Source organism: Diuraphis noxia, unplaced genomic scaffold, assembly GCF_037042655.1.
Source record: "Diuraphis noxia isolate RWA-SAM2 unplaced genomic scaffold, SU_Dnox_SAM2 contig0001, whole genome shotgun sequence".
NCBI lineage: Eukaryota > Metazoa > Arthropoda > Insecta > Hemiptera > Aphididae > Diuraphis > Diuraphis noxia.
This window is the reverse complement of record NW_028301711.1, coordinates 71,031,137-71,058,903: the sequence shown is the minus strand read 5'-3', so window position 1 is coordinate 71,058,903 and position 27,767 is coordinate 71,031,137. Positions and strand designations below refer to the sequence as shown.

The window sequence follows — 27,767 nt, the reverse complement described above, 5'->3', positions numbered from 1 at the left end:
TACTACACATACGTCGGTTTAGATTTATTGTATACTGTTTGCAATGGAAATATCAAATACAAAAAAAAAATACCTATTCAAGACTGCACAAAAATGTTTGTTTATATACGCCCCAAAGTCGCCAAAATCGACCATCGTCCAAAGAATCAGTGTATAATTATTTAACACGACAGTCATATCTGATTTTAATAATCATAATCGCTGTATTTATATTTTCTTTTCATAAAGTCAAACATAATTATTATTACGTATAATTTACGAGTACATACCTATGAGCTGTGTTTATATATACATTGATATATTAAAAAATAATGAATGTCACTTTATAATTTCGTTTCCGATATAATAGTCCGCGCGCAGTGTAATATTTTTATTTACCTGTAGTACCTGCAACTCCCATGATTAATAATGTATGGTTCCGCATTATTATAAAATGTACGGATTATCAAGACGTCGTTTCTAACCAACGATTTATTATTATTTCCGTTCTTCCGTCATGAAGTCTGTAAAAACTTTTTGGAGCGAATATTGTGAAAAGAGTTCATTACACGGTCTTCGGTATGTCGTTCACAAGAATGCAACTACTTGTGAGAGGTAAGAACTGCAATTTTATGATAACTATTATATTTTTCCGAAATTTAACAATTATTTCAGTCCAATCGGATTATTTGTTGACATATTAGGCACGTAAAAAAATAAAAAACTACAATTTTTATACGTACACTTGGGAGGCCATATAGGATTTATATTATAAAAAATCATGAATAGGAGTTAAATAAAAAAAATACACCTAGATAATTCCAAACAACCGAGGGAGGTTTATTGTGGTTAAATATTCAAATTATTATTACAACTATAAGGAGTATTCTGTACAAAGTATGAATGTGCCTCAAAACCATTAACAAAATTTTAGTCCAATATTTATTTTCTCTCTCAGATCCACACACAAGATATATAGGTAATAAGACACTTTTACCAAAAATCATTTTTATGATTTTAGAATAATCTATAGAGTAAAATTATCTATGGCAAAAATTATAGTGAATCATATTTTTGAAGGTGTGACAGATCAGTTTTATATTTTATTATTATGATTCTTAGGAAAATACGTTATGATTATAAATTGTATATGTATTCTGAAATACAAATTATTAACGAAAATATTAATAAAGTGATTATAAAATTCTTAGATCATTATGATCTAAGATAAAATTATTTACAATATTTTTCTGTTTTTTGTTTTATTTATACGTGTGTAATAGATTATTGTGGGCTGTGCTGATGGCCGTCGCAAGCATCACTATACTTGTGCATCTGTATGCTTCGTGGAAATCTTTTTCATATTCGTCTATGCAAATCGTAGTGGACAATCCTCGATATCCGCTTAGCAAAATTGACTTCCCAGCAGTAACTATTTGTCCCATGAACAAAATTCTATATTCGAAGGCTAAAAAATTGATTTTAAGGTATGAATTAAATTTATTTTTTATATTGGTAGGTACCAAAGGGTCCAAAGGTATAATATATTATAATTTATAAGTCATATCAATTATGTTTATATATCAAAGTACCAGAGTATACAATATACATGTATGAATACCTACACACGCACAACTTATTTTGTATGTGATAAACGATAAACGTGCCGTGGAGGTAGAGGTAGTACATGCAGCTATCTTCCGCACCATTATTATATACAATTATTTATTTATATAAACTTTTAGCTTATATTATATGTATGAAGATGACAATTTCAAAAAAAAAAGTCTATAAATCAGTACAAAAATTCATAATTTATACCTTTTAAAAGAAGCTAAACACGCAAGTTTTCAACCTCCGTATTTTAAAATATACAAGATACCAAAAACTATTCTGAGAGAGATAGCTATATACTGCCTCTGTATTTATAATATAGGTATAGTAGTATTGAATTACTAAAATTACATAACTCATAAGCAAGAACTCTATTTATGTCGATGCGTTTTAATTTTTTTGAAAGTAATATATCCAACCAATAATTTTTAATAATTAAATGAAAAAATCATAATGTTTTAAATTGATAACTTTAATTGTATTTATGTTATTCAAATAATAAAAAAAAGTAGGGTAAATGGATGTTAATCTACTATACAGTAGGTTACAAGTGGGTTAATGTAATGACTAATGAATGGTATTAAATTTAAACTCGATGATATAACATCATAACTGTATACGAAAAACGATTCAGATCGGAGACGGTTTGTCAGTCTAGTATATTTTGTAATATATTAATTATTTAAAAATGTAGGTACGTACCTATAAAATAAATTCCAAGTCAATCAAATCAGATTCATTATGTACCCGATTCACTCGGTAATTCACAGTATAGTATATACAATATACTACATAAGTTAAATATTATAGTAAAAGTCGTTAACAACATTAACTATTATAATTATATTATACTTTAGAAATTTCAAGTAACCACGGTCCACGAATGACATTACAACAATGTAACTAAAATTGTTATTCTTTGTTACCATTTAATATTTAAATTCATCTAAATATGAATTTAAAATGACTGTAAAAAAACACAGTGTTTGTATTTAGTTTTTAGATGTTTTTTTTTTTTTTTGTAGCGTTAATTATTTACGTGAAACCTTGTTTTGAAATGTCAATCTTTAACAGTAAAAGTTAAACGTTTTATACATTTTTAACAACTACATAATTTGTAAATTTTCAGTTCATCAAATTTTGTTGAAATTTCAACTTTAAACGGTTATAAAAAAAAACATGCCTATGTATTTTTAATATTTTCCAACTGCTATTATATATCAGCTTATAGGGAATCTTGCAATGTATTTTATTTTCCAACTTTTTTACTCGAGGAACAAAATTTTATAGACATTTATAGAAAACAAAACCAAAAAATTGGCTTGGTGAGGCGCGGTCGTACGCTCAATCTGCGGAAACGCACTGAGCGTACGTACCGGCCGCAGTTGCTAGCTCCCGAATGGGTGACCACCCGGGATTTTTAGCAACATATCCTTGCCACAAATACACAGACACGTGTTACAACCCTACCCACTTAAAAACCTACAAAGAAATATACAAAAATAACCCCTACCGTACCACCTCACACCCAATGGCATATGTTACCGCGGGTTCTCCTTACAAAAAAAAAAAAAAAAACCAAAAAACAAATAAAAATGTCTTATGTCTATATAAATAACTTTAAAAGATTTGAAATATTTGAAAAGTTGTTTCAAGTACCTACAGAATATCTCAATTTAAACATTCAGTGAAAATATCATGAATTTACACTAAATATTTTTAGAGTTACACCAATTCCCAAAATCGATTTTCATAAACATTATAATTTTGCGTAAAGATTCCCGTTTTTCCTTAATTTGTTTCTTGTTTTTCCTGGCGCTTTTAAATTTGACTAATATATCAACTAGATTCATTGTCCCACCGGAAGAGCTTATGAAGTTGAAAATTGGAGTGTTATTTCGACCACTTTATAGTGTACACAGACAACTTTTTTTTTTTTAACATACACATCATTGTAAAATCAATACAAAATTCATCGCTCCGCTCAGAATCTAAAACGTTACGACAACTAGTAAACACACTGTGTATGAGTTGTATGTGTATAGCATATGCGATTTGTTTACAGTAAGTACGAAAATGAACCGGAGTTGAAAAAAAAATACGAAAACTCGTTATACATTATGGCAATGCTACAGTATCCGTACTACAAAGATCTATCAATTTTTGCTGAAACTAATCCAGGAACAACCGATTTGTCAGTAGACAATATCACCGATATCATGTTGAAAGTAACACGTCTTATATAGTTACCTTATAACTTATATTATAATATAGTTCACAAAAGATTTTAACGCCATTGCTTACTATTATTAAAATAATTATCATCCACTGTCACGATGCGTTTTAGCTTATGCCGACTATTGACGAGGTGTTCTATGCGTGTTATTGGAGAGGCTCGAATTTCAACTGTAAGGATATATTACGGTTGCAACGAACTGAAGAAGGATTTTGTTATTCGTTCAACAGCAAGACATCAGAAAGACTGACAAAGTAAATACCTACTAGTTAATAATCATAGCATATTAATCCAACGGTCTTGTTAGTAGTATGTTTTGGGGAGTTCTGGATCTCCTCCCCCTTAAATTTTACATGTAAAAGCATAGGCTCCTCTGTATAGGCAATTCGTAGTACATGCTCCTCCGAAACTAGTACAAATTACTCAATATATGCAACCCGCAATACACATAAACCTACATTAATCACGAATGTCGGGTACGTGCGCGACATATATTATCATATTATTACAGTTTTCCCGTTATGACTTATCATGTTATCAGTTATCATATACATTTTATCAACGCCAAAGAAGTCCAACTCAAATATTAACGCAGTGGAAAAAACTGCAAAATAACTGACCGGGAATCGAGCCTCAATCTCGACCTCAACCCGCCACCGATATAACAACAACACACACATACAGACACAGACACAGACACACACACACACAAGCGTACAAAATATAGATCATAACCTAAATATATACGTAATATTTACTTAAATTCACGATTAAAGATAATATGGTTGCCCAATGAACCACAGAATAGATAAAATCAGAAAGGACACTCAATGCCAAGAACGTTTTGCGTGGAGTGGGGACGGAGGCCGCCATCTTCTTATTTATGCTGTTTTGTTAGGTTATAAAATTAAGTTGTTATGAACACTATGAAATATTGTGTAACTCGTGTATGTTTAGTAAACATTGTTTACCTTTCGCTGACTCCCTATTTTAAAAATATACAATTTTACATATTATTCTTTGCTAATTCTTAAAAAATTGTGATTTGTATTGATATTTTTGTTTTTGTCAACTGTTTATAATAGTTGTTGTGTTAGGTCAATTTTAATTTTTACTTTTTTTCTATTTATTATTATTGTTCCAATTAATTAATTATACTAATGAAGTATTGTTTTAAAAACAAAAGTTTTTGATCACAATAAATAAACAAAATTGAAAAATAGATATACTATATTTGAATTAAATTGTATTGTAATTGAATAATATACTTACCTATAGGTACTATTTATTATTTAATTAAAAATAAGCCGAAATTCCAAAAAGCTTGAAGTAAGTCTATGGCCAAAAGTTGGACTTCAAGATTTTTAACTTTAACCGTATCATTTTGTGATTTTATTTTTTAGTTAGGTAATTTATTTTTCATTGTATGGACACACTGATTCATAAATAAGAATATGGCCGCCACGTTTTTGTGTGATAAGTATGATTACTGTGTTATAATTTTTAAGTGTCCACCCCTTGAACGAACTATGATAAGAAACAATTTAATGGAGCTCATAAATTCTTTTATTATCAACGATACCCTAGAAACTTTCACTAGCGCTCATAGAATATGAATTAAGTACTAGGCATCTGAAAAAAAAAACAATCAAAAAAAAAAAAAATCAAAAAAAAAAAAATAATGTTCTGTGACAACAGTGATAATATGCACAATGCACAATATTTTCCCGCGAAAATATGAAAAAGTAAACGTGATTAAAAATACGAACTTTTCAACGATTTTTACAATTGTGATTTCGTGATTCGTAATTTTAATGTTACAATTTGAAGTATTTATACGAATCATAATATACCATCAAAATGAAGTGTTGTGTCCCTAATTGTACTTCTAGTAAAGAAATATCTACTTTTGGTGTTTTATTTTGACATTTGAATGTAACGTGCATCAAACTGATATGCTAACTGATATATGGGTACGTTTGTCATAATGAGAATGAGACAGTATACATAGGTATATTAAAAATCAGATGAATAAAAAACAAAATAAAACTAAAAAAAAATTATCAAAACTCGTAGGTAGTTAGCTAAAATTATAATTTACATTACATACAGAAAGTGACGTACCTACCTAAGTACTTTATTAATTAATCGTTAAAAATATATTGTTTTTAATTTGTGTCATAACATAATATTAATAAAATATAAATGTGTTACAGACTTACAGTATCTATCATTCTGTGTTTTTAATACTTTTTATAACATACATAAATTACTAAATTAGTAATATGAAGATAATATGATGAAAGGTAGTATAATATTATCAATTCAAATTATTCAAATTTGTGATTCAATATTTTAACGTTTGGAGCGCCAGTTCTCGGTTCTACTTGTTGTGATAACAAGGAAACTCGAAGAGTCACTTTATTATGCTTCGTTGTGCAACCATATTATCTTTAATCGTGCTTAAATTCAATACATACCCCATGTCACACGCATATTATTATACAATTTACATTTATACTTACATAGCAATAAGAAGACGTCGTTGAAGCTACATATTATAGTTTTACCTAAACACATAAAATATCAATACCATTGATTTACAGGCAACAAGCCATATAGTACACATTAGTTTTCTATTTAGTACATTATAGGTAGTTAACCAGTCCTTTGTTCGTTCATGGCACACACACACACACACACACACACACACACACACACACAAATTCACACATTCCATTCTATCCCTACCACCCTTTCTCACGCCTTTACCTCATTAAAGGTACGGTTTGGCTAGAGCGACAGCGACTGCGACTGAATAATAATCGCGATCGCGGTCGCGGTCGCAAATCGCCAACATGGTTTATTTACAGCGATAGCGACCGCTTCTAAATGAAAAATTCTGTCATAGAGGGGATGATAATTGATAACAGAAATAATTTAATCAATAATCATAGCCGAATACTTATATGAGAATTTATGTTTGACTTAATAAATTCGACTATTTAAGTTTTGTATCGAAGTATAAAATAATACTAAGAAAACCTAACTTATAATTTCACAAACGCAAACATGGATAATAACCAATTAATTCAATGGTTATTACTCGAAGAAGCAGACGACGATGATATTTATTTACAGTATTTAGTTAATCCAAAGCCAAAATCAAGACCTAATCCATTATTTAAGACCAGGAGAGAAGAAGGGTATCATCAAATACTGATCAACTGACCTACCTACTTATATTACTGGTACGCCTTATAGTTAATTATACAACCAATTATAGTAGAGCTGTGAATTAGTTGGACATTTACTTTTATAAGTTAATATTTTATTATTTATTTGAATGTTGAAAAGTCCAATTCATTAATTGTTATTTATGCATTTGCACCACTTATTCTGCGAGTTTCTGTTGTACAATATTTACCTAGTTATAATAAACTAGTATTAATATCAATCTACTTAGGTACCACTTCTGCCTACTGATTTACTGACTTCTGCCCAAATCGCTTCTTTAATATTCAAGTCCTTGTGGTCTTGATTTTGAGGATTGTATAATGCCGGATGTTTTGAAACATTTTCGGCCAATGCCTCGTCTTCTTCTTTTGAAAATTTTAGTGTTTTGTTCATACTTGTTGTTTACTTACTTATATAACAAACGTACTTACTACTTTTCAATTTTAAATTATGAATATTCAAGTGACTGTTTGTGTTATCACTTATCACGCATTATTTTGTTTACAACACGCACAATGAGAAAAATCGAAAAATCTATTTTTAACCATTGGATGTTAATGTTATATAATAATGGTACAAATTGCCATTAGGTCATTAGTATGCTGACAAATAGATCACCTCATCGAGATCCTACCCTGTTAACAATTTTTACCATTGCTACCAACAGATGTTTAATAGGAAGATTTGGTCATTTAAAGCGAATTATTTTTTTTTTCTCCAGATACTACCATATTTGTGAGTGAGATTCGTTTTAGGTGATTTTTCTAAACATTTGTCTTAAGTTTAGCAAGTATTTTTTTCAATGAATGAGCTAAGCTATTGTACGTTTGCTTGTCTTTTTTAATGAGGGGGGCAGCAGGTAAATATTTTTTTTCATGTGCTAAAGTTTTTTCAACAAATACTAAGGGTTATAAAATTAAATAAAATTTAAATATTTTCATAATTTTCGTATCATATAACTATTATAGCTATATATAGCTATTATTATATTATATAAAGTATACAAGTTCTTATATTCTAAAATTTCTGAAATTTTTCTGTGGGGGTTATTAGGCCCACCTTGCCGCCGTACTGTTTTCAATCCGAATATATGTGGAGCGACCGCGATTTGACCGCTCTTGTAGCGACCGAAGTTATAATCGCCGCGACCGATCCAAAATCGCCGGTCGCGGTCGCCGTAGGTAAACCGGGTACATTTAATTTCATTAATGCAGTAAAATCGCGGTCGCGGTCGTAGTACGGTCGCGGTCGCTGTCGCTCTAGCCAAACCGTACCTTAACCGTCTGTACGACTACACACCTGTAGACATGTCCGAACATATCCGAGACATGTCCGAGTATTGCCGATGATTACCAGACAAAAAGTAGTGCATTAAGTAAAACGAAGTCAGTCCGTGTATTACCGTCTATGGCTATTGTCGTGTTTTGTCGTCCGAGTTCTAAAGTGTATACAAATATTTTACAAGTGTTTTAAAAATTTTATTTTTCTTAAGCAAGCACCGTAGTTCATTTTTCCACCACTAGTTTGATATTAGTTCATGCGTCAATAATTCGCTTAGATAAAACTATTTCACACTGTTATTTAAAGTACAAGATATTTTTCTATAATTCATTACCCATCTTTTAGTTGAAGGGTAAAGTCTTGTTTCGCGATTTCGACTAGTGTTTTAAACGTAATCATGTTCCCGTGTAGTATATGTGGTATAACCTTTACAATGATTAAAAATCTACACAGACATGCCAAGTCACATGATGTTTCCAAAAAGATTTCATGTAGTTTATGCTCAGACATATTCACACGAAGAGATAACCTCATAAGACATACCAAAGAAAAACACCGTAAGTATTTTTAAATACAATATTCAGATTTATTAGATAAATTATTCATAGTTAAGGTTACGTATTTCGTGTTTAATCATTACAATAAAACATATATGCATTATAAATGCAATATATAATTAAGGTGTTGATCTAAGTGTAATTTGTTCAATGAATTATTTTTTTCAAGTATCTAATTAATAATAATACTATTTTCAGGTTCAAGTATTGTAATTCAACAAGAACCAACCATAACCAAGCGAGAAATTCAAGATTTTTTTAAACCAGCTGAACATATTTACGATTATAATGGTAAATATATCATTCATATGTTTCTTCACCTCCTATGATATAACAATAATATAAATATATATAATAAAATAATATTATAAACACCCCTCATATATTTACTAGTAATATGTACAAAAGTAAGTATATATATCTAAAATAATCTGATAATATTTCAAATAAACATATTTAAAGTTATAATTAGTTCCTTATTATATTATTAAGAACGTAGGCGTTTTAAACATCTTATTTATTATTACACAAAAGAATAATGTATATTATTGCTATATCTGAGACCTCTATATCATTTTTGTTTTTGCTTTTGCATAATATATACACACTTCATATACATGTATGTAATACTATAGCTTCACAACTATCTCATTTTATTAATATATATTTATAAAAATCGTATTTTCTATATTTTAAACATATCACTAAAAAAAAACTTTTTAATTCTTAATTTTTCTTCAGATACTTTTATTAAAAAAACGGTTATATTTATAACAACAATTTATCTTTACACACATATTTCCATAATTTTTAGCATTATAATAGTAAATTATTTATTTTATTTCAGTTCCTTCGGCTTCAAATCGCAATGATCTTAAGCGTGTACATGCGGAAAATTCGAACGAAGCAGTAAATGCAAAAAAAACACGCATGACTATCGTTAAAACCCCCGGTTTTGTTAAGACTGGGTCATCGCTCTCTAATAAAATTATTTGGTATTATAAGAAAAATACAGATAATATGAAAAACTTCAGCGCATTTTTAGTATCAGCAAAAAAAGACTTAATTCAATTACTTAAAACATCTTAGACAAAACACCCAATTAAATTTAACCTGAAATTGGAAGCGACATACAGCCGGCCAAACGTAGAGAATTCAGCCGAGAACCGTGCGTTTAAAACTTCAGCTAAAGAAATTTTTAAGGATACGGATATCGACGCAATAGTAGAACAAGCGTTCATAAAATTATTGGCTGAAGAAGATGTACATCTAAAGGAAGTGGCTTTACTTTGGAAGCCATAGACGGTTTATTATTAGGAGTATACAATTACATACCTATGGGTGGATCATCCTACATTCCGTTACCAAATTACATTAAGGATAAAATGGCAGTCATCAACCCCCAAAACTCAGACCAACAGTGCTTCAAGTGGGCAATCTTAGCAAGATACGTTACAGGTAATAACAAAACTATTATGACTGAAAATTATACATCGCTCGAAGATAAATTTAATTTCGATGGTTTAACATTCCCAACACCTGTTAGGGGAATAAAAACATTTGAAAAAATAACCTGAACACATCTGTCAATGTATTTGGATTAAAAAAAGAAAAGAATAAAAAACATATTATTTTCCCACTTAAAGTTGTGGATGAAAAAAAAAGATCATTTCGATCTACTATTAATTACCGACGGTGATAAAAGCCACTACACCTACATCTCTAATTTTTCCCGGCTTATTAGATCACAAAAAACTGGACATAACGACTCTGTTATATTTTGCAAACGTTGCTTCACATCCCATGATAATCGACCTTTGAAAAATAAGCTATGTGGGCAAGCAGCACTTGATCAGCATAAATTGATATGCGGATCGCATAAACCAATTTCACCTCTGATGCCTGAGCCCGGTTCAATGTTGGAGTTTAGTGCATGGAACAAAACACAACGCCACCCCATAGTTATTTATGCCGACTTCGAGGCGCTTCACGTTAAATTTAACGAGAAAAAAGGAAAAAATACAATTGTAATTCAAAATCACGAGCCTATGAGTTATGGTTTTTTCGTAAAGGCAGATGATCACATACCAAAAGAACGGTTTGAAGAATTTGAAATACCAACATCACCAGTTATATACCGCGGAAGTAATGAAAATAAAGAGGTAGCAAAACATTTTGTACAAAGTATTGTGGAAATAGCAGAAAAAATAGACAAACTGCTCAAAACCAACACGCCAATTATAATGACACCGGAACAGCGACGCACACATGAATTATGTAAGGCATGTAATTTATGTAAAAAGAGATTTTCCAAAGAAAACCATAAAGTGGCTGATCATTGCCATCTATCGGGAAAATTTAGACAAACTTTATGTAATTCATGTAATCTCATCTGCCTTTACGAAAAAACCATAACTCATAGGCTCGTGATTTTGAATTACAATTGTATTTTTTCCTTTTTTCTCGTTACATTTAACGTGAAGCGCCTCGAAGTCGGCATAAATAACTATGGGGTGGCGTTGTGTTTTGTTCCATGCACTAAATTCCAACATTGAACCGGGCTCAGGCATCAGAGGTGAAATTGGTTTATGCGATCCGCATATCAATTTATGCTGATCAAGTGCTGCTTGCCCACATAGCTTATTTTTCAAAGGTCGATTATCATAGGATGTGAAGCAGCGTTTGCAAAATATAACAGAGTCGTTATGTCCAGTTTTTTGTGATCTAATAAGCCGGGAAAAATTAGAGATGTAGGTGTAGTGGCTTTTATCACCGTCGGTAATTAATAGTAGATCGAAATGATCTTTTTTTCTTCATCCACAACTTTAAGTGGGAAAATAATACGGTTAAATATTACGGTCAAACTGTCACAAGTAGAAATAGGGCATCTCCTAAGAAACTATTGTCATAGACAGAAGTAAAGAATCAATAACACACGATTAAAAAATAGCATGTACCTTCTAGCAACGGTAAGTCGTATATTATAGGACGTATGGCTTTCATATATACCCTCAAAGTAAAGGTAATGGCTGAAAGTCTTTGCTTTTTCCCCAAAGAAATCAACCTCCCGGACGCATAAAGAAACCTTTTGATCGGGTCGGCCGCCTCTCTCTGCTCAGTGTAGGCCTGTGTCGTCCCTTCAGGGAGTGAATGAGCACCAGCCATAGCGCACTAACAACCTCTCAATTACCGAATCCTGCGAGTGACGATAAGAGTAAAGGCGAGTAAACTCCTTATGACGAGCTATAATTAGTGCGTTTAATTATTTCGATTTGAGTGTTTTGAGTAACCTAATTATTACGTTGTGTCACCTACTATCTACTTCTATAGCATAGACCATATAGGCAGCTGCGAGTCAGGTAAGACATTTAATATTATATTTTATATTAGACAATTGCGATTATTTAATTGTAGTCATATTTTACATGCAATTATATTGTATGGTGTATTTGATAAAATTCTCGAATACGATATCTCGAGATCCCTCCGAACACCTGGAGGAATGTAATATCGCATTTTTAACATTTGCATTTGATACTTATATAAGAGTAGAGAGTGATACAGGTCTTTAACTTCCGATTATAATATAATAATTATTGTCAGGAGCCTTATTTTATAATATTTCCTTTTTTTATTTATATTTATTTTACCCATTTTTTTATTTCTATTTTTGTGTTATTAAAGTTATTTACTTATTCGTGTGCTGTGTGTGATTTTTTACTTATACCCAATCAATGCACTAAGATATTCTTAATTCAATATTTTATTTAGGTACATTTTTAATATAATATAATGTAAAATGCACTATTTTGAAGTTTTTTCATCAAAAACAACATTTCCGTAGAGAACTTATTATAAATATCTACCTGACTAAATAATTTTTAATTTAACTTACACAAACTTTTTAAAGTATATAAATTAATTCAAATAGGTATGTTGATATCAATATTGTTTTTTAAACAATAGAAGTTACGACATGTTGTTCTTAAACTTCTGAATGTATCACAATACCTACATGTATTTAATAATAAACCATACCGTAACTTATAAGTTATAAGCAATTAATAAAAAATACTTCTAGGTATATGGCAATGATATTGCTATTTAAACATAAAAGTATAATAAATTAAAAACGCTAAAGCTGATAGGTATATAATCTTCATCAACTGATACAAACAATTTAACAAGTATTTAAAAATAGCTCGGTGATAGCATCTGTGTAAAGTTGATTTTTTTTAATGATATTATGAATTATTGGCTCATCATTAATGTTCCCAGATTTTCTTATGAAATAATTCTAAATGCATAAATACAGTTTAATATTTTGCCAACATTCAGCAACCAAAAATACTATAAGCCTACTTTTTTTGGCATCAACGACTGACGTGTAAACACTTTGTAATGACGATGCCAAACTGGTAAGTAGGTTTTATATTAGAATTTAGCATAATAATCGACGGTTATAAATTATGATAATATTATAATTGTATTCTTATGAAAATCTGGTATATATTTGCAATTGTGGATGCAGCTATAAAGTAACTATGTAATATTATATGGTACCTATCTATATATACTACATAAGCAATCAATATCTAAAATATATTTCTAATTTAGAATATTTGGATTTTATATCAAAATAATAGTTTTTTTTTTTTATATCCTACCTATATAAAAGAGTGATAGTTAAATATTTACAATCTAGCTATTACTACACGATTATGAGTACCTTGACCTATATTAATTTCATTATTTTAATTAATTATAAATTACCGTCAATGGATTGAAAGAAGAATTGTTATCTTTCCAGTTAGGTAAGTAGGTTTTTATATCAATTATTGTGTTTGTCTTATAAAATGACAGATTATCTGGGAATATCTTCGAAGCTAGCTGTGATATGAAACATTTGGTGTTTGTTTGAAGTTCACTGTGAAACAACTTGTAAAAGATTATAGCTGATACTCAAATGGTTATTTTTTTGTTGGTCGTAAAATAGAAGTTTGTTCGTTAATCGTTGCAAGCTAAAGGACGTTAGTCCTCAAACAAATACACTGTAAAACTAGAATTTTATCTGAGTACTTGGCATCTACTTAATAGCTGTGCTCCAAAATGTGATACCGTAACAAACCGAAAAATTTATTTAGATTATAAATATTGTAGATCGTATAAAAATAAAGGCCTTAGAAAATGAAGTTTACTATTTAGCTTCTTTCATTCCTTATTTCTTGAGGTTAGGACCCGAAGTGAATCTTCTGTCCAAAATAAAACAGCGATATTGCCGATATTTTAGGAATGAACATGGAAGTAGTGAGGTTAAGATATCAATGAAATTTTGGGTCAAGTAATTGGTAGTAACCATGGGTTCGTAGTGAATTCTTAAAATAATAATTACGTAATTATTCAACAATTACGCATACATATTCATTAATTTATATGTCAGTATTTTTTAACTTTAAAATACTGAACGTTTTAATGAAAGAATCGGTTTTACAATGGTGTATTGATGTGTGTTTTTTAATATTAATTATTTTAAGGACAAAAGTTACATCTACGTTTAAACATAGGTACCTATATCATGATTGTCTTTTTGTTTTCAGTGACAGCGACTACAACCCACCAATCGCCCAACCAAACGGCAGCCTGATGCCGCTTAGAAACAACGTTGCGGGGAAGATGACGGGGCTTGAATTGATCATGAAGAGTTTAGTCACTGAATACTTCCCGAAAGACAAGCGTTCCAAAGGATACAATGTACGGTAGTAGTGTGCGTTTTAAGAACTCAAAGTATTGCGACGTTGGACGTGATATTATATATTTATACGTATACGGCATACGATATACAGTGTCCCGCGAGAATTTACCCATTGCAATATCTAACGAAATAATGGAGATATCAAAATTCTGGTTTTATAATAAGATTCACAGGGATAAGGACTACAATTATTTCATTTTTAAATTTATTTTAATGTTTTGGTAAAAAAGTTAAAAAATATACTTTTCTATTTAATTATTTCCAAAAAAATTAAAGATAGCCATTTTGTAGTTTATTTTTCTGAAAATATTGACGTTTCAAAATTTGATTGTCATTAATTTCTTGATTTTTAATATTTTTTCTAGTTTTGAAGAAGTAAAATATGATTATAGATTTATAACTATTAGGAACACGGAAAGTATTCGACCGGCCGTATGGGAATACACGTGGCGCGGCGGGTCACATGTTTGATAACATTACGGTGTTAAATAATTCGCAATTTTTCTCGAAACTAAAAAAAAATTAAAAATCAGGAAATTAATGAAAATAAAATTTTGAAACATCAATATTTTCAGAAACATAAACTCAACAAAATGGCTATCTTTAATTTTTTTTTTTGAAATAATTAAATAAAAAAATATATTTTTAACTTTTTTACCAAAACATTAAAATCAATTAAAATATGAAATAATTGTAGTTCTTATCTCTGTGAGTCTTATTACAAAATTAGAATTTCGATATCACCATTATTTCGGGAAATATTGTAATTTCCTCCAAAAGTGTGATTAAATGCAAATATGCAGTAGTGAGAAATTAGAAGCTTTTGAGGAAATGTAAAAAATAATCTAATCCACACGTGATAATTTTCCTAAAATTTATAGTTTATTTTAGTATATTATAATACAAAATTTAACAGCGTGATTCACGCTGCGTGAGATTTATTTCTCATAATCATGTGGTTTTCAAGCTTCTGTATATTATGAAAATTAAAAAAAAGTTGAGCGTAAATCCGCAATATTTCAGATTAGGTAAGTTAAAATTTTTTTGATATTGAATTTTCAACTATAAATTAATGAATTCTCATCGAACGATTTTTTAATTTTATTGTACTTCATATTAGATTCTGAACGAAGTGATGAATGTATTGATTTTACAATGATGTGAGTGTTTTTTTTTTTGTGTGTCTCTATACATCATAACTAGTCGAAATAATGCTTCAATTTTAAACTTTGGGGGTGGTTTCCGATGTAAAAGTGAATATCCTTGGTGCGTTATAGAGTCAAAAGTAAACATTTTCCAACAGTTTTCAAAAAAATCGATTTTTTCATATGGTTGTAATTCAAAAACTAATCACTGTAAATACTTAAAATTTTCACCAAATGTTTATGTTAGTGTTATCTATATGCAGTTTAATTTTCACAAATTTTTAACTTTTTTTGAGTTATTTATAGATCACTGAAATTTCCGATTTTGTTGAGAATTTTTTTTTGAAGTGCCGGTAAAAAAATGTTAACCTAACCAAAAAACTTGAAAATTTAATACAAGGTTCCTTGTGAGTTGTTCTTATTGTAAATAAAAAAAATTAAAAATCGTAAGTCACAATTTTTTTTTAATAAGCGTTTACAGTTCAAAATTTTACGAAATCTGTCGAAAACGCGAAAATTTGCAAGTAATTTTGAAGTTGAAAAATCATAAGATTTTTTGTGCTTATAACTAAGGATTATAAATACAACACTAAGTTTTCTATTAGTTTTCCTTCAAGTAGCTATAGAGGAAACTCGAAACATCATTATAGGAAAAATTTTAAGTGCGTTTGAATTTTAAATTTTTACGAAATAGCCTAACGATAACGATTTAATAAAGAGTTGAGATGTTTTAAACATTTTGTTTTAAACACTCGTTTAAAACATGTAAAATATATAAATTAATCAAACATGGTTTTATTTAAAACGTTTAAAACAAATGATTTAAACATCATAAAAAAAAAACAATTGTTTAAAACAGAAAAATATAATTGATAATTCATGATAATTGATATAATATAAATTGGAAATAAATAAACAATTTAAACAAAATAAAGATGAATAAAATTGACAATTATGTCCGAGATTATGTCTTATATATTGTATTATTATTTATTAACCCTTTATAGGGCAAGGGGATATATATTTCCCACCCAAAAAAAAAAATCTAGCACCGTGTGGTCAGAGGTAATATTTTTCCCACTTGTTTGAAAAAAACCGTTATTTTTTTCTACATACGACAGTATCAATTACATGTATTTGATAACATTTCAAATAAGAGAAATAAATCAAAAACGATCAAAGTGGGAAATTATCATCCCATTGCCCACCGGCGATACACGTTTTTTCCCTCTAATAAATTTCCTATCAAAATTGTTATTTGTTTTAATTTTGATAAATAAACAGTTTAACTTATAAAGTCTTTGGTGGTATTAATTGAAAGATAACATTTTAGCGCGTTTTTTTGTGTTATCTTCATAGATATATAATATTAATATTATATATCTATGGTTATCTTACAATCCATTTGAAATGTATTTTCTGTGTTATCAATTTATAAAAATAATTGAATATTATTTTCAAATATGTGGTTGTGATTTTGAACTTAAAAAAAATACTCTCGAACTTCAATAAAAATCTTGAAGTAAGTACATTCTGAATCATCATTTAATACTCTTTCGATAAATATACACTTTCGGGGCCAAAAATGACCCACTTACAAAATATTTACGAATAATTATCAATTTTTTCTTAGATGTTATCAGAATATGAGATTCTAGAAGAGTTAAATGCTATTACCGATGATATGACATTCGATTCGGAAGACGGTGGAGATTCTGATGCAGAAGACTATACCACCAATGTAAATAACTCTCTAAATAAACAAGTTTGGCATTTATCTACCAGATCATCAGGTAAATAAAACTAATAATATTTTTTAAATTTCTTATAATATTTAATTAGAAATTTTTTGTGCTTGCAGGTTCTAGTATGACTGAAACTGAAGTGCATGTGCCTAATGTAGAAAATATCGAACAAGCAAATAGTAACATTCCTTCTACTTCTCAAAGTAAATTTTAATTTATAATTATTCAATATTTTGAATTAGATTTTTATATGCATTTGTTCTATATGTTATAAAAAGTGAAAACGATTTGGCACAAAAACATTGTATTATACAATTTAGTATATTATGTGTACCCTATTTACGAGAAATTATTGGAGATTACCAGGGAGGGTTTATGACAGGGAAGTCAACCCAGGATCAAATACATGTTATTAAGCAAATGATCGAAAAAAGCCATGAATTTGACAAAGATATACACCTCCTTTTTATTGATTTTAAGGCCGCATATGATATGGTGAATAGAGAGAAACTATGGAGCGCTATGTGCCAATTGGGTATACCTGAAAAGTTTGTAAGACTAGTCCGTGCTTGTGTACAAGGATCAAAGTGTAAAGTGAAGTTCGGAGATGCCGTATCGTAGGATTTTGAGGTGGTGACAGGGCTTAGACAAGGTGATGCCTTGTCCCCAGCTCTTTTCAATTTAGCATTGGAATCAGTCGTAAGAGATACCCTAGTAACTGCAAGTGGAATTAAAATTGGATTTGACAAACAACTAATTCTAGCTGCCTATGCTGATGATTTAGTGATAATGGCAGAAAATGAAGAAAATCTAAAGGAGACAACGCGAAATCTGCTGGAAAACGGAAAGAAAATAGGTTTAATTATAAATGAGGATAAGACAAAATATATGGTCGTAACTAGGAATAACCATAGAGGGGGACACCTGGATATTGGGGAATATAAGTTCGAAAAAGTAGATGATTTTAAATACCTAGGAGTGGACATCAACAAGGATGCAAATAGCCACGAGGAAATAAAAATTAGATTAGCAGCGGCAAACAGATGTTATTTTGGATTGGTCCCTCTATTTAAATCAAAGATATTATCATGGAAGACAAAAATAACCCTTTATAAAGTACTAGTAAGACCTATAGCTTTGTATGCATGTGGGACGTGGGCCACTACAAAATCGGATGAACAAAAATTGGCCACCTTCGAGCGGAAGATATTAAGGAGAATCTATGGTCCGAAAAAAAATAACGAAGGAGAATACAAAATAAGAACAAATCAGGAGATCCAAGACCTGTACGGAGAACCGAATATTAACGGAATTTTAAAAAGTAGTAGGCTGAGCTGGGCCGGTCACGTGTGGAGATCGGAGGGGCCAATTGGACAGGTTACGAAATGGAAGCCAAATACAAAAAGGCCTAGAGGACGTCCTAGACAAAGATGGAAGGATAGAGTGGTCAAGGATTTGAGGGAACTTGGAATAGAGGATGGGGAAGAGCTGGCAAGAGACCGAGACAGGTGGAGGCAAGTGGTTGTTGCGGCAATGGGCCTGAATGGCCTGTAAACGCCTAAGAAGAAGAAGAAGAAGAAGTATATTATGTGTACCTAGGTTCTGAATTTTATTATTTATTATTTTCTAACATTTTTTTCATACACTATTTGTGGGTACCTATATAGGTATTTACTAAAATAAATTTGTACCTACCTATATTTATGTAAACTTACAAAATATGTTCTTATAAACAACACTGCAATAACTAATATTTATTGTATTGTAAAAATAAAACTATGATAAAAATATTAATATAGTACCAATAGTTATACATAAATAAAATGACTATTAATTTAATTTAATTATATAGAGTAGTATTCTGATTAAATATTATAGCTATTGGTAAAATATATTGATAGATAATTTTATTTTGTCAGATATACATAACGATTTGGAGTTGCTAAAAGATATTATGTCCAGCTCAGATGAGGAAATGGATGACATTGATAAAGATAAAGATTATTTACCAACTCAGCAACAGCAACTGTTTGTAGATTTAGATGAAGTTTATATTGATGACTTACCTATTGATATAAATATATTTCTAAATAATGATTATCTTGAAAACGAACTCATAAATGTAGAAGTTGACAATGTTTCAAATCCAAATATAAGTGGTGAATTTAATTTTGTAAAATCAGGACAGTCTCCAAAAAAATTTAAAAAAGTTAGATTTAGAGAAGAACAAGGTCCAGTAGACAAAAAAATTTATAAAATGTCACCTATAGACATATTTCAATTGATGATTGGTCCTATATTTCAAACAATTGTTCAACAAACAAATTTATATGCTCAACAAAAAAGTGTTGATATCAACACAAGCATCGAAGAAATAAAAGCATTTATTGGAATATTGATTTTACCTAGCATCAGGTTATATTGGTCAAATGATCCTAATTTTTTCTGCGAACATGTGGCCAAAATCATGCCTGTAAAAAGGTTTTTGAAAATTCTACGGTTACTTCATCTTAATGATAATTCCCAAATGCCATCAAGAAATTCTTTGGAATTTGATAAGTTGTATAAAATTCGTCCTATGATAACACACTTGAAAGATATTTATCAATCTGTATATCGTCCGTCAAGGTACTTGGCAGTTGATGAAAGTATGGTAGCATATAAGGGCCGTTCCACTATGAAACAATATATGCCCATGAAACCTATAAAAAGGGGTTTTAAAATATGGGCATTGGCTGATTCTTATAGTGGTTTTTTATTGAATCTCGACATATACACTGGAAAAAAATCAAATGGAATACCTGAGTATGGACTAGGAGAAAATGTTGTGTTATACTTGACCAAAAAATTGAAAAACTTATTTTATTGTGTTTTTTTTGATAATTTTTTTACAAGTATACCTCTAATTTTTAAACTTTTGTGTGATGGTATATTTGCATGTGGGACATTTAGGGTAAACAAAAAGTATTATCCAAAACACCTTATGAAAACTGATGGCAAATATAATTCTGGTGACATTGAATATGCCCAAAGTGAAGATATTGGTATTATGCGATGGAAGGATAGAGGAAGTAAACCAGTGACACTTGTTAGCAATATGCATAACTCTTCAGATACATCTACAGTACTGAGAAAAAATGGTAAAGGGGAAAGGATTCAAGTAAAGTGCCCTACTGGAATATCAGATTATAATAAATACATGGGAGGAGTTGACAAATTTGATCAATATATGTCTCCATATTCAATTTCCCAGAAGTCGAGGAAGTGGTGGATTAAACTTTTTTATTATATGGTTGATACTGCTATTGTTAATTCTTATATTTTATAAAAAGAAAGTTGCAACAAGAATAAAAAAAAATACATTACACATTTAGAGTTTAGATCAAGACTAACAGATGAACTTATTGGAAATTTTTCATGCAGAAAAAAGTGTACAACTTCCCCCCACGAACAAAGAAGTAAAAAAAAAAAAACTTTCCATCAATCATAATTTTACAGGTGTTGATCATATGCCAAAGTTCATTGATAAGTATAGAAGATGTAAAATGTGTAGCACGAAAGCTAAAGAAAAAAGATCAAATATGATTTGTTCTACATGTGAAATAACACTATGCAAACAATGTTTTGAACCCTATCACAAACCTACCTAGAACTGATTATATTTTATTACTTTTCATTATTTCAGAAGTGAATTGTTTTATTATTAATATTTACATAATTATTATTTTAAACCAATTTTTTTTCTTACATTTATATAAAGAAATGAAAATACTGTGATAATATTGTGATTTGTAAACTATACCAAGTAATTGATAATGTTTTTTTTTTTTAAATTAGGTTTGTTTTTTAATTTTATTTCATTAGAAATTTATTGGTTGATTTTATTGAAAGGATGTATATTTATTATTTATTTTTTATCAATTTTTTGTTCTTACATTTATAAAAAGAAATAAAAAGACTGTAATAACATTATGATTTGTAAACTATACCAAGTAATTGATTATGTTTTTTTTTTTTAATGAGGTTTGTCTTTTAATTTTATTTCATTAGAAATTTATTGTTTGATTTTATTGAAAGGATGTATATTTATTATTTATTTTCATCAATTTTTTGTTCTTACATTTATATAAAGAAATAAAAAAAACTGTGATTTATGAACTATAGGTAAAAAGTAATTGGTTGTTTTTTTTTTAAATTTATAAAAAGAAATAAAAAAGACTAACATTATGATTTGTAAACTATACCAAGTAATTGATTATATTATTTTTTAAACGAGATTTGTAATGTTTTATTTTATTAGAAATATATTGGTTGATTTAAATAACATAATATTTATTTACTTTTTTTTTTATATTTATATTAGTTTGAATGAGTCTTATATATTTATCTAAGTAACCGCATAAGTGGGAAATATATTATACCATTGCCCGTTCAGTAAATCCCATGGTCGTAAAGGGGCAAAGGGAAACTATTTCCCACCACTTTTCCAACCATGCAAAACAAATAAAAAATTTTCCAATATTTTTCCCAAAATCAGAGTACTCCATAGTGCATGTACACCAATTTTTAGAACAATCTGACGATTTTTTTTGTTCTGCCCTATAAAGGGTTTTAATATAACTTGAAATATCATTTCATAACAAATCTTCTAATTAATATAAAATTACATAGGTAAGAATAAATAACATAATAATCAATAATTAGTTGTCCTCCAACAAAAATAAAAATAAAAATTATAGCTGTACTAATTCTAATGGTATCCAATGTAAGTAGACATCAGAATGTCGCATCGTGTTAGGTTATATTATTGCCTTTTGGTAACTGACATATTATTTCAAGTGGACAAATACCAATTACCAATAAATGAATAAAGTATACAATTTTCTAATTGTTACTTATACAGGGTGTTTCACGATGAACTGAAAATTGCAATAATATTTGATCTATTTAACATCTTTTACTTTTTTTTTTAAATATAAATTGTCGTCTGCGCTACATTTAAAATATTTTTCGATTTTTTTTAAACATTTTGTATGTAAAATTAAAAATTAAAAAATTTGCTATTTGATAGTTAAAAAAATCAAGATAGCTATTTGGTAAATCCGATTTTTAGAAAAAATATGGTGTTCAAAAATTTTACTAAGGTTGAATCAATAATTTTTAAAGTTTGTTTAAATTCAAATTTATTTCTTATTTATCAGTACTACAATGATTATCGATTTTGAATTTTTTTTTTTCCGAGAAATTTGGTATCACGAATAATAAAAAAATATTATACTAAACAGTAATACAATATTAGGTACAATTGGTACAATGTACAATCAACACGTACGTATGTGAACACGTGATTCATATTTCGATGCTTGTCAAGAAAATATTATTTGGTGTTAACACGTTAAGTGCTTATAAAATAGTAATTTATGCGTAATAATATAATATCAATATTAATTATAAGTATACAACAATAATATGATCATTGAATATTATTCAAAAATGACTGATGACCAGTTACCACCTCCATATGCGCTGGACTTCAATATTACTGTAATAATTTTAACAGTTATTCATCCAGCAAATAAATGCAAATTTCATCAGCAAAATTCATATTTTGTTTTAAACTCGATGAAATTTTTATCAACTCTGGCCGCCGCCCGGGGTTGGCGGGCAGGCGGATTTATCCTCAAACGATTTTAAATATTTGTAATTATTCAAAATTATAAGTCGTAGATACTTGAAAATTTCACAAGTTATTTAGATTGGCATTTTCTTTACATGATTTAATTTTCAAAATATTTTGACTTTTTTTGAGATATTTTTAGGCAACTGAAATTTTCAATTTTTCTGAAAATTTTCTTTTGAAGAGTCGATATCTATATTATATCCTAGACAGATAAACCGTCTCCGTTCAGAATCGTTTTTCGTATACAATGATACCTATCATTATATTCAAATTTAACCTACCCTAGTCAGAGGTCCACCCCAACCCCTATGTACAGCAGAGCAATACCCACTTACCCGCTTTTTTTCTATTCATAGTATAATTTTCAAAATATTTCGTCTCACTTTAGACCTATTTATATAAGCATATTCAATTTTAAATTTGTTTATTTTATTTCCTATAAATGATAAAACAATTTTGGGTCAAAAAGTTTGAAAATTTTATTCAGTATTTTTAGTATGTTGTTATTATAACAGTTTAGTAACATTAAAAATGCATAGTTGAGATTTATTTTATAGGTAAGCATTTAAAGTTAAAAAATTGACAGAATTCATCAAAATCCCGAAATTACTTTACAGTTATAAACAAAGTATATGATCAATATTTCATACTGTCACCAAAAATCTAAAAAAATATAAACTAACATATTTTTTTATAGACTTAAAGGTACGTTTTCCTAGGAGCGCGTTTTTTTGCGTCGTGTATGACGTTTACGCTTAGTACGTCATCCACTTATTCTTTTGAAATTAATCACACTGTTTTCCTACAGAGCGCAACACGTTGCGTGTCAGCGCAATTCGCCGACTGACGAGATCCTACTTGTAACATATTCTACAAAAAAACGATACCCACATGGTCACCTTTTTATAAATTTATCTTATATCTTTAATCTTAATACTTCTTAATTTTGTATGACCACTGTTAAAAATTCTTTAATTTATAGATTTTAAAATCAAATTTGAGAGAGATTAGAGACGAAATAAAACTTGAAATTTAAACTAGTCGTGGAATGATCAATTTCAAGTATATCCTTTAGGTACCCAATAACAAAATTAAATTTATTTTCAAATATCTTATATGTTTAATTTTTTGTCGAATAAATCCTCTTCACAAAAGGTGAATCTCGAATCAGATGTAATGTCGACCAACTACTCAACATTCAGGTACCGGTTTTCTTGTAGATAATGGTTCACACACCCGAGGACTTCCCGGACATTTCAAGTAGCTACAAAGTGTACAGCGAACTAAACCAATCGTCACGGATATCAGTGAGCGTGAGCCACATACGGGCGGACGAATCGCTAAACCGACTCGGGGAAAAGGACCGTAAATGTTTCCTGTACAAGGAGAGAACTACGAGAACTAAGAACTTCCCAACATCTAGAAGCAACGCAGAGGACAACTGTTACAGCGAGTGTCGGCTGAGGAACACTTATAAAATGTGTAATTGCACGCCATATTACTTCGACATGGAAGGTAAAATACAATAATTAAATAATTAATTATAGTCATTATGAACTATCTTAGAGTTTGAGGGTTCACTTCAAAATTGAACTCGTCTCCCTTAAAATGCATTATTATAATAATGAGTGTTATAATAATAATAATAATACCTATTTGATTTCACAATAATGCATCTCCTTGTCTCAAACCGGTTTTACATTCAACATTTTCAGATGTCTCTCCCATGAAGCGTACTTTGCAGAAGGTCTGTTGGTTACATATTTCAACTAGTTCACGATTTTCTTTTAAAAATTTAAAAGTTTTCTTTGAAAGGCAGCTTTCTAATGGTAAAAATAAAATTTGAATCAATTAAGTATAGTTCCAGAAAATTAAACTAGACAAATAGATATAACTTCGACTTTCGAGATTCTTCGATATATTATAGATCGTGACTTGAATAAAAAATTATTATAAAACTAACACGCGTGAGACGGTATTTCGTGCGATCAGACGGAATTTACTAAGATAATAGGTACCTACTCCGATATTAATATAAATAATATGAAAATTAGTTTACGAATAAGATAACATTATAACATTTTTGAATAATAATTAACATTTCCCCGGAACACGTGCACTAAACATAAAAATGTATTTTTGACGATTTCAACCCCTTAAAATCAAAATGCACGGTGAAATTATATAATAGGCAGTAATAAAGTCGATAACATGAATAGTTTCGGTCGTTTCGGATCTGTGTTAATTATGAATCAGGAGCAGACGGACACTTTCGTTAATATACGTAAACCTAACTTAACCAAGCATGTATCCAGGATAAATTTTCGGAGGGGTTTAAACCTTGACACCTCCCCCCACTGTATACGGGCCTGATAGATACTTATTAATTATAAATGTATTAGATTTTATTAATTATTTATCACACAAAAAAACAATTCATCACAAAAATGTATGTAATTGGTAATCATCAAGTAACTTTTTCTTGTTCTTAAATTTGTTACAACTCGAAGCACATTATTTCTATCCAAGTTATAATTTTTTTTAAATACCTATACCAATTCAAATTTTAAAGTTTCAAGCCCAAGCTGTAACTATACACCAAGGTTTTACAGTATATACATATACATAAATATATATTGTGGTATGGTACCTAATGGTTTTAAACTGACCTTCAAACATATTGGTTTGTGTACAATTAACAAAATAAAATGACGAGCCAGGACTATACACTCAATTTCTGCGAATACAGGGAGCACACAACATTGTGGAGTTGAACACATACAATGCCTTAGCAAAATCAAAGGTAACCTACTATTAGTATATTACTGATATGATTTATAATTAATGAGTTGTCTACGCACAAAAAATATTGTTAAGATCAGCAAGTGTTAGGTAAATATTTTTGGTCTCTAAATTTTTTTTTAGCTTTTCTATATAATTTACTGGGTAATATTTAGAAAAAAAAGGCACTGCAAAATTTCACTTATAATTACTAAATCATCAAATTAATAGAATTATTTGTCAGAAACCATCAGCAACATTTAATGCTTCAAAAGGTAACTGAGCGAGGAGACTTAAATCATTGTAAAACTTTATACCATTAAGAACCTATAGATACATTAATTGCTAGAATACAGAATTTTTTGTACACAGATATGTATGATTATAATTTAGTATGGGGATAATTAAAAATCAAATAATGTTAATCACAACATTTTTATTGTTCTATTGTTCAAATAATTAAATACCCAAAAACAAATTTTTTGTTTTCTAATTAGTCCAGCTGGTTTAAATTTGAATATTATTTTGCACATAGTACCTACAAATCAGTAGTTTATCTAAATTAACCAGGGATTAGTTAACAAACTTAACAGTTGTTGATCACATTTTATAGTGCTTCAGCGCAATGTCCAGATTTCAGAAGAAGAATTTGGATATCTCAAATGGAATGCAGAAGATTTCATGAACTGCAGTTGCCCATACCCGTGTTCATTTGTTGGATACACAACAGAAATCCGTAATTATGCAAAGTAGGTAAACTGGGACACAGTAATAACTAGAAGCAAAAGTAAGTCAGTGGAAACATATGTGACTCAATTTCCATAATTCTAATACTTGTTTCAAGTACTTACAACACTATTAAATATCATGAATTACTCCAACAAATAAATCAAAACCACCACTATCAGACTTACTATTTTGGTTCTGGTAATAAAGAATTTTTGTTTTAATTCAATTTAGATAAGTACAAGATAATACCAATAAAATATTAATACCTATCCGTATAAATATATTTTTGTGATACTGCTATGCATAAATTATATTTGTTGTTTTAGGGACTTTTTAGCTTACACAAAACTTCCACATGCTTACACACATATAGAGGTACACTACAAAGAAAGATTTTCCATCAGTTACCTAAGGTCTATGAAGTACACTACACAGGATTTATTAGGTGAACTCAAAAGATTTTATAATTTAAAAGTTGTAGTAAGTGTGCAATGCAGTCTGTAAACTATATATTTTCATTATCTAAATCAATGAATTTAATAAAAATCAATATTCTTTCAATGCTGATTTGAAATCTTTATAAATATTCTATGAGTATTGTATTTTATCAAAATGTATCATTAATCATTATAAAAGTTTGTTGCATAAAATAAACTATATTTTACAGAACTTTGCGCAAACAATAAGATATAATGTCAAAAAATAAATTTAGCACTTGTTTTACATTTTATTAGTGACATTTGGTGGGATGGCAAGTCTGTTTCTTGGCTGCAGTTTGGTCAGCGTGGTGGAGATCATTTATGTTGTCTACAAATCGTTAATTATGCTTAAACACAAATACACAAAAGTCCAAACAGTTTCAATAAAAAATCAACAACTCATTTTATACCGTCGCCATCATAATATGTATCATTTTTGCAAACCTCTGTACAAGCCACCTAGCATCACTTTACCAGCAATCTGTGAGAAAGTTATATATTAAGCAACACATAGGTGATTTATTTCATAAGATAATACTCACATAGCACATT

At 29.3% G+C, this 27,767-nt stretch overlaps 1 protein-coding gene across 1 annotated transcript; it reads left to right on the top strand.

The window, feature by feature from the left end:
• The first annotated feature begins 388 nt into the window (after window positions 1-388).
• Window positions 389-27,743, top strand: LOC149061586 (sodium channel protein Nach-like). Its single transcript, XM_089217269.1, has 10 exons — window positions 389-594; window positions 1,263-1,466; window positions 3,659-3,821; window positions 3,941-4,083; window positions 14,502-14,655; window positions 24,447-24,741; window positions 25,976-26,029; window positions 26,621-26,756; window positions 27,063-27,181; window positions 27,471-27,743. Exons 1-10 carry the CDS (start codon window positions 497-499, stop codon window positions 27,716-27,718), a joined length of 1,614 nt encoding a protein of 537 aa, XP_089073395.1. The 5' UTR covers window positions 389-496; the 3' UTR covers window positions 27,719-27,743.
• Window positions 27,744-27,767: the final 24 nt, after the last annotated feature.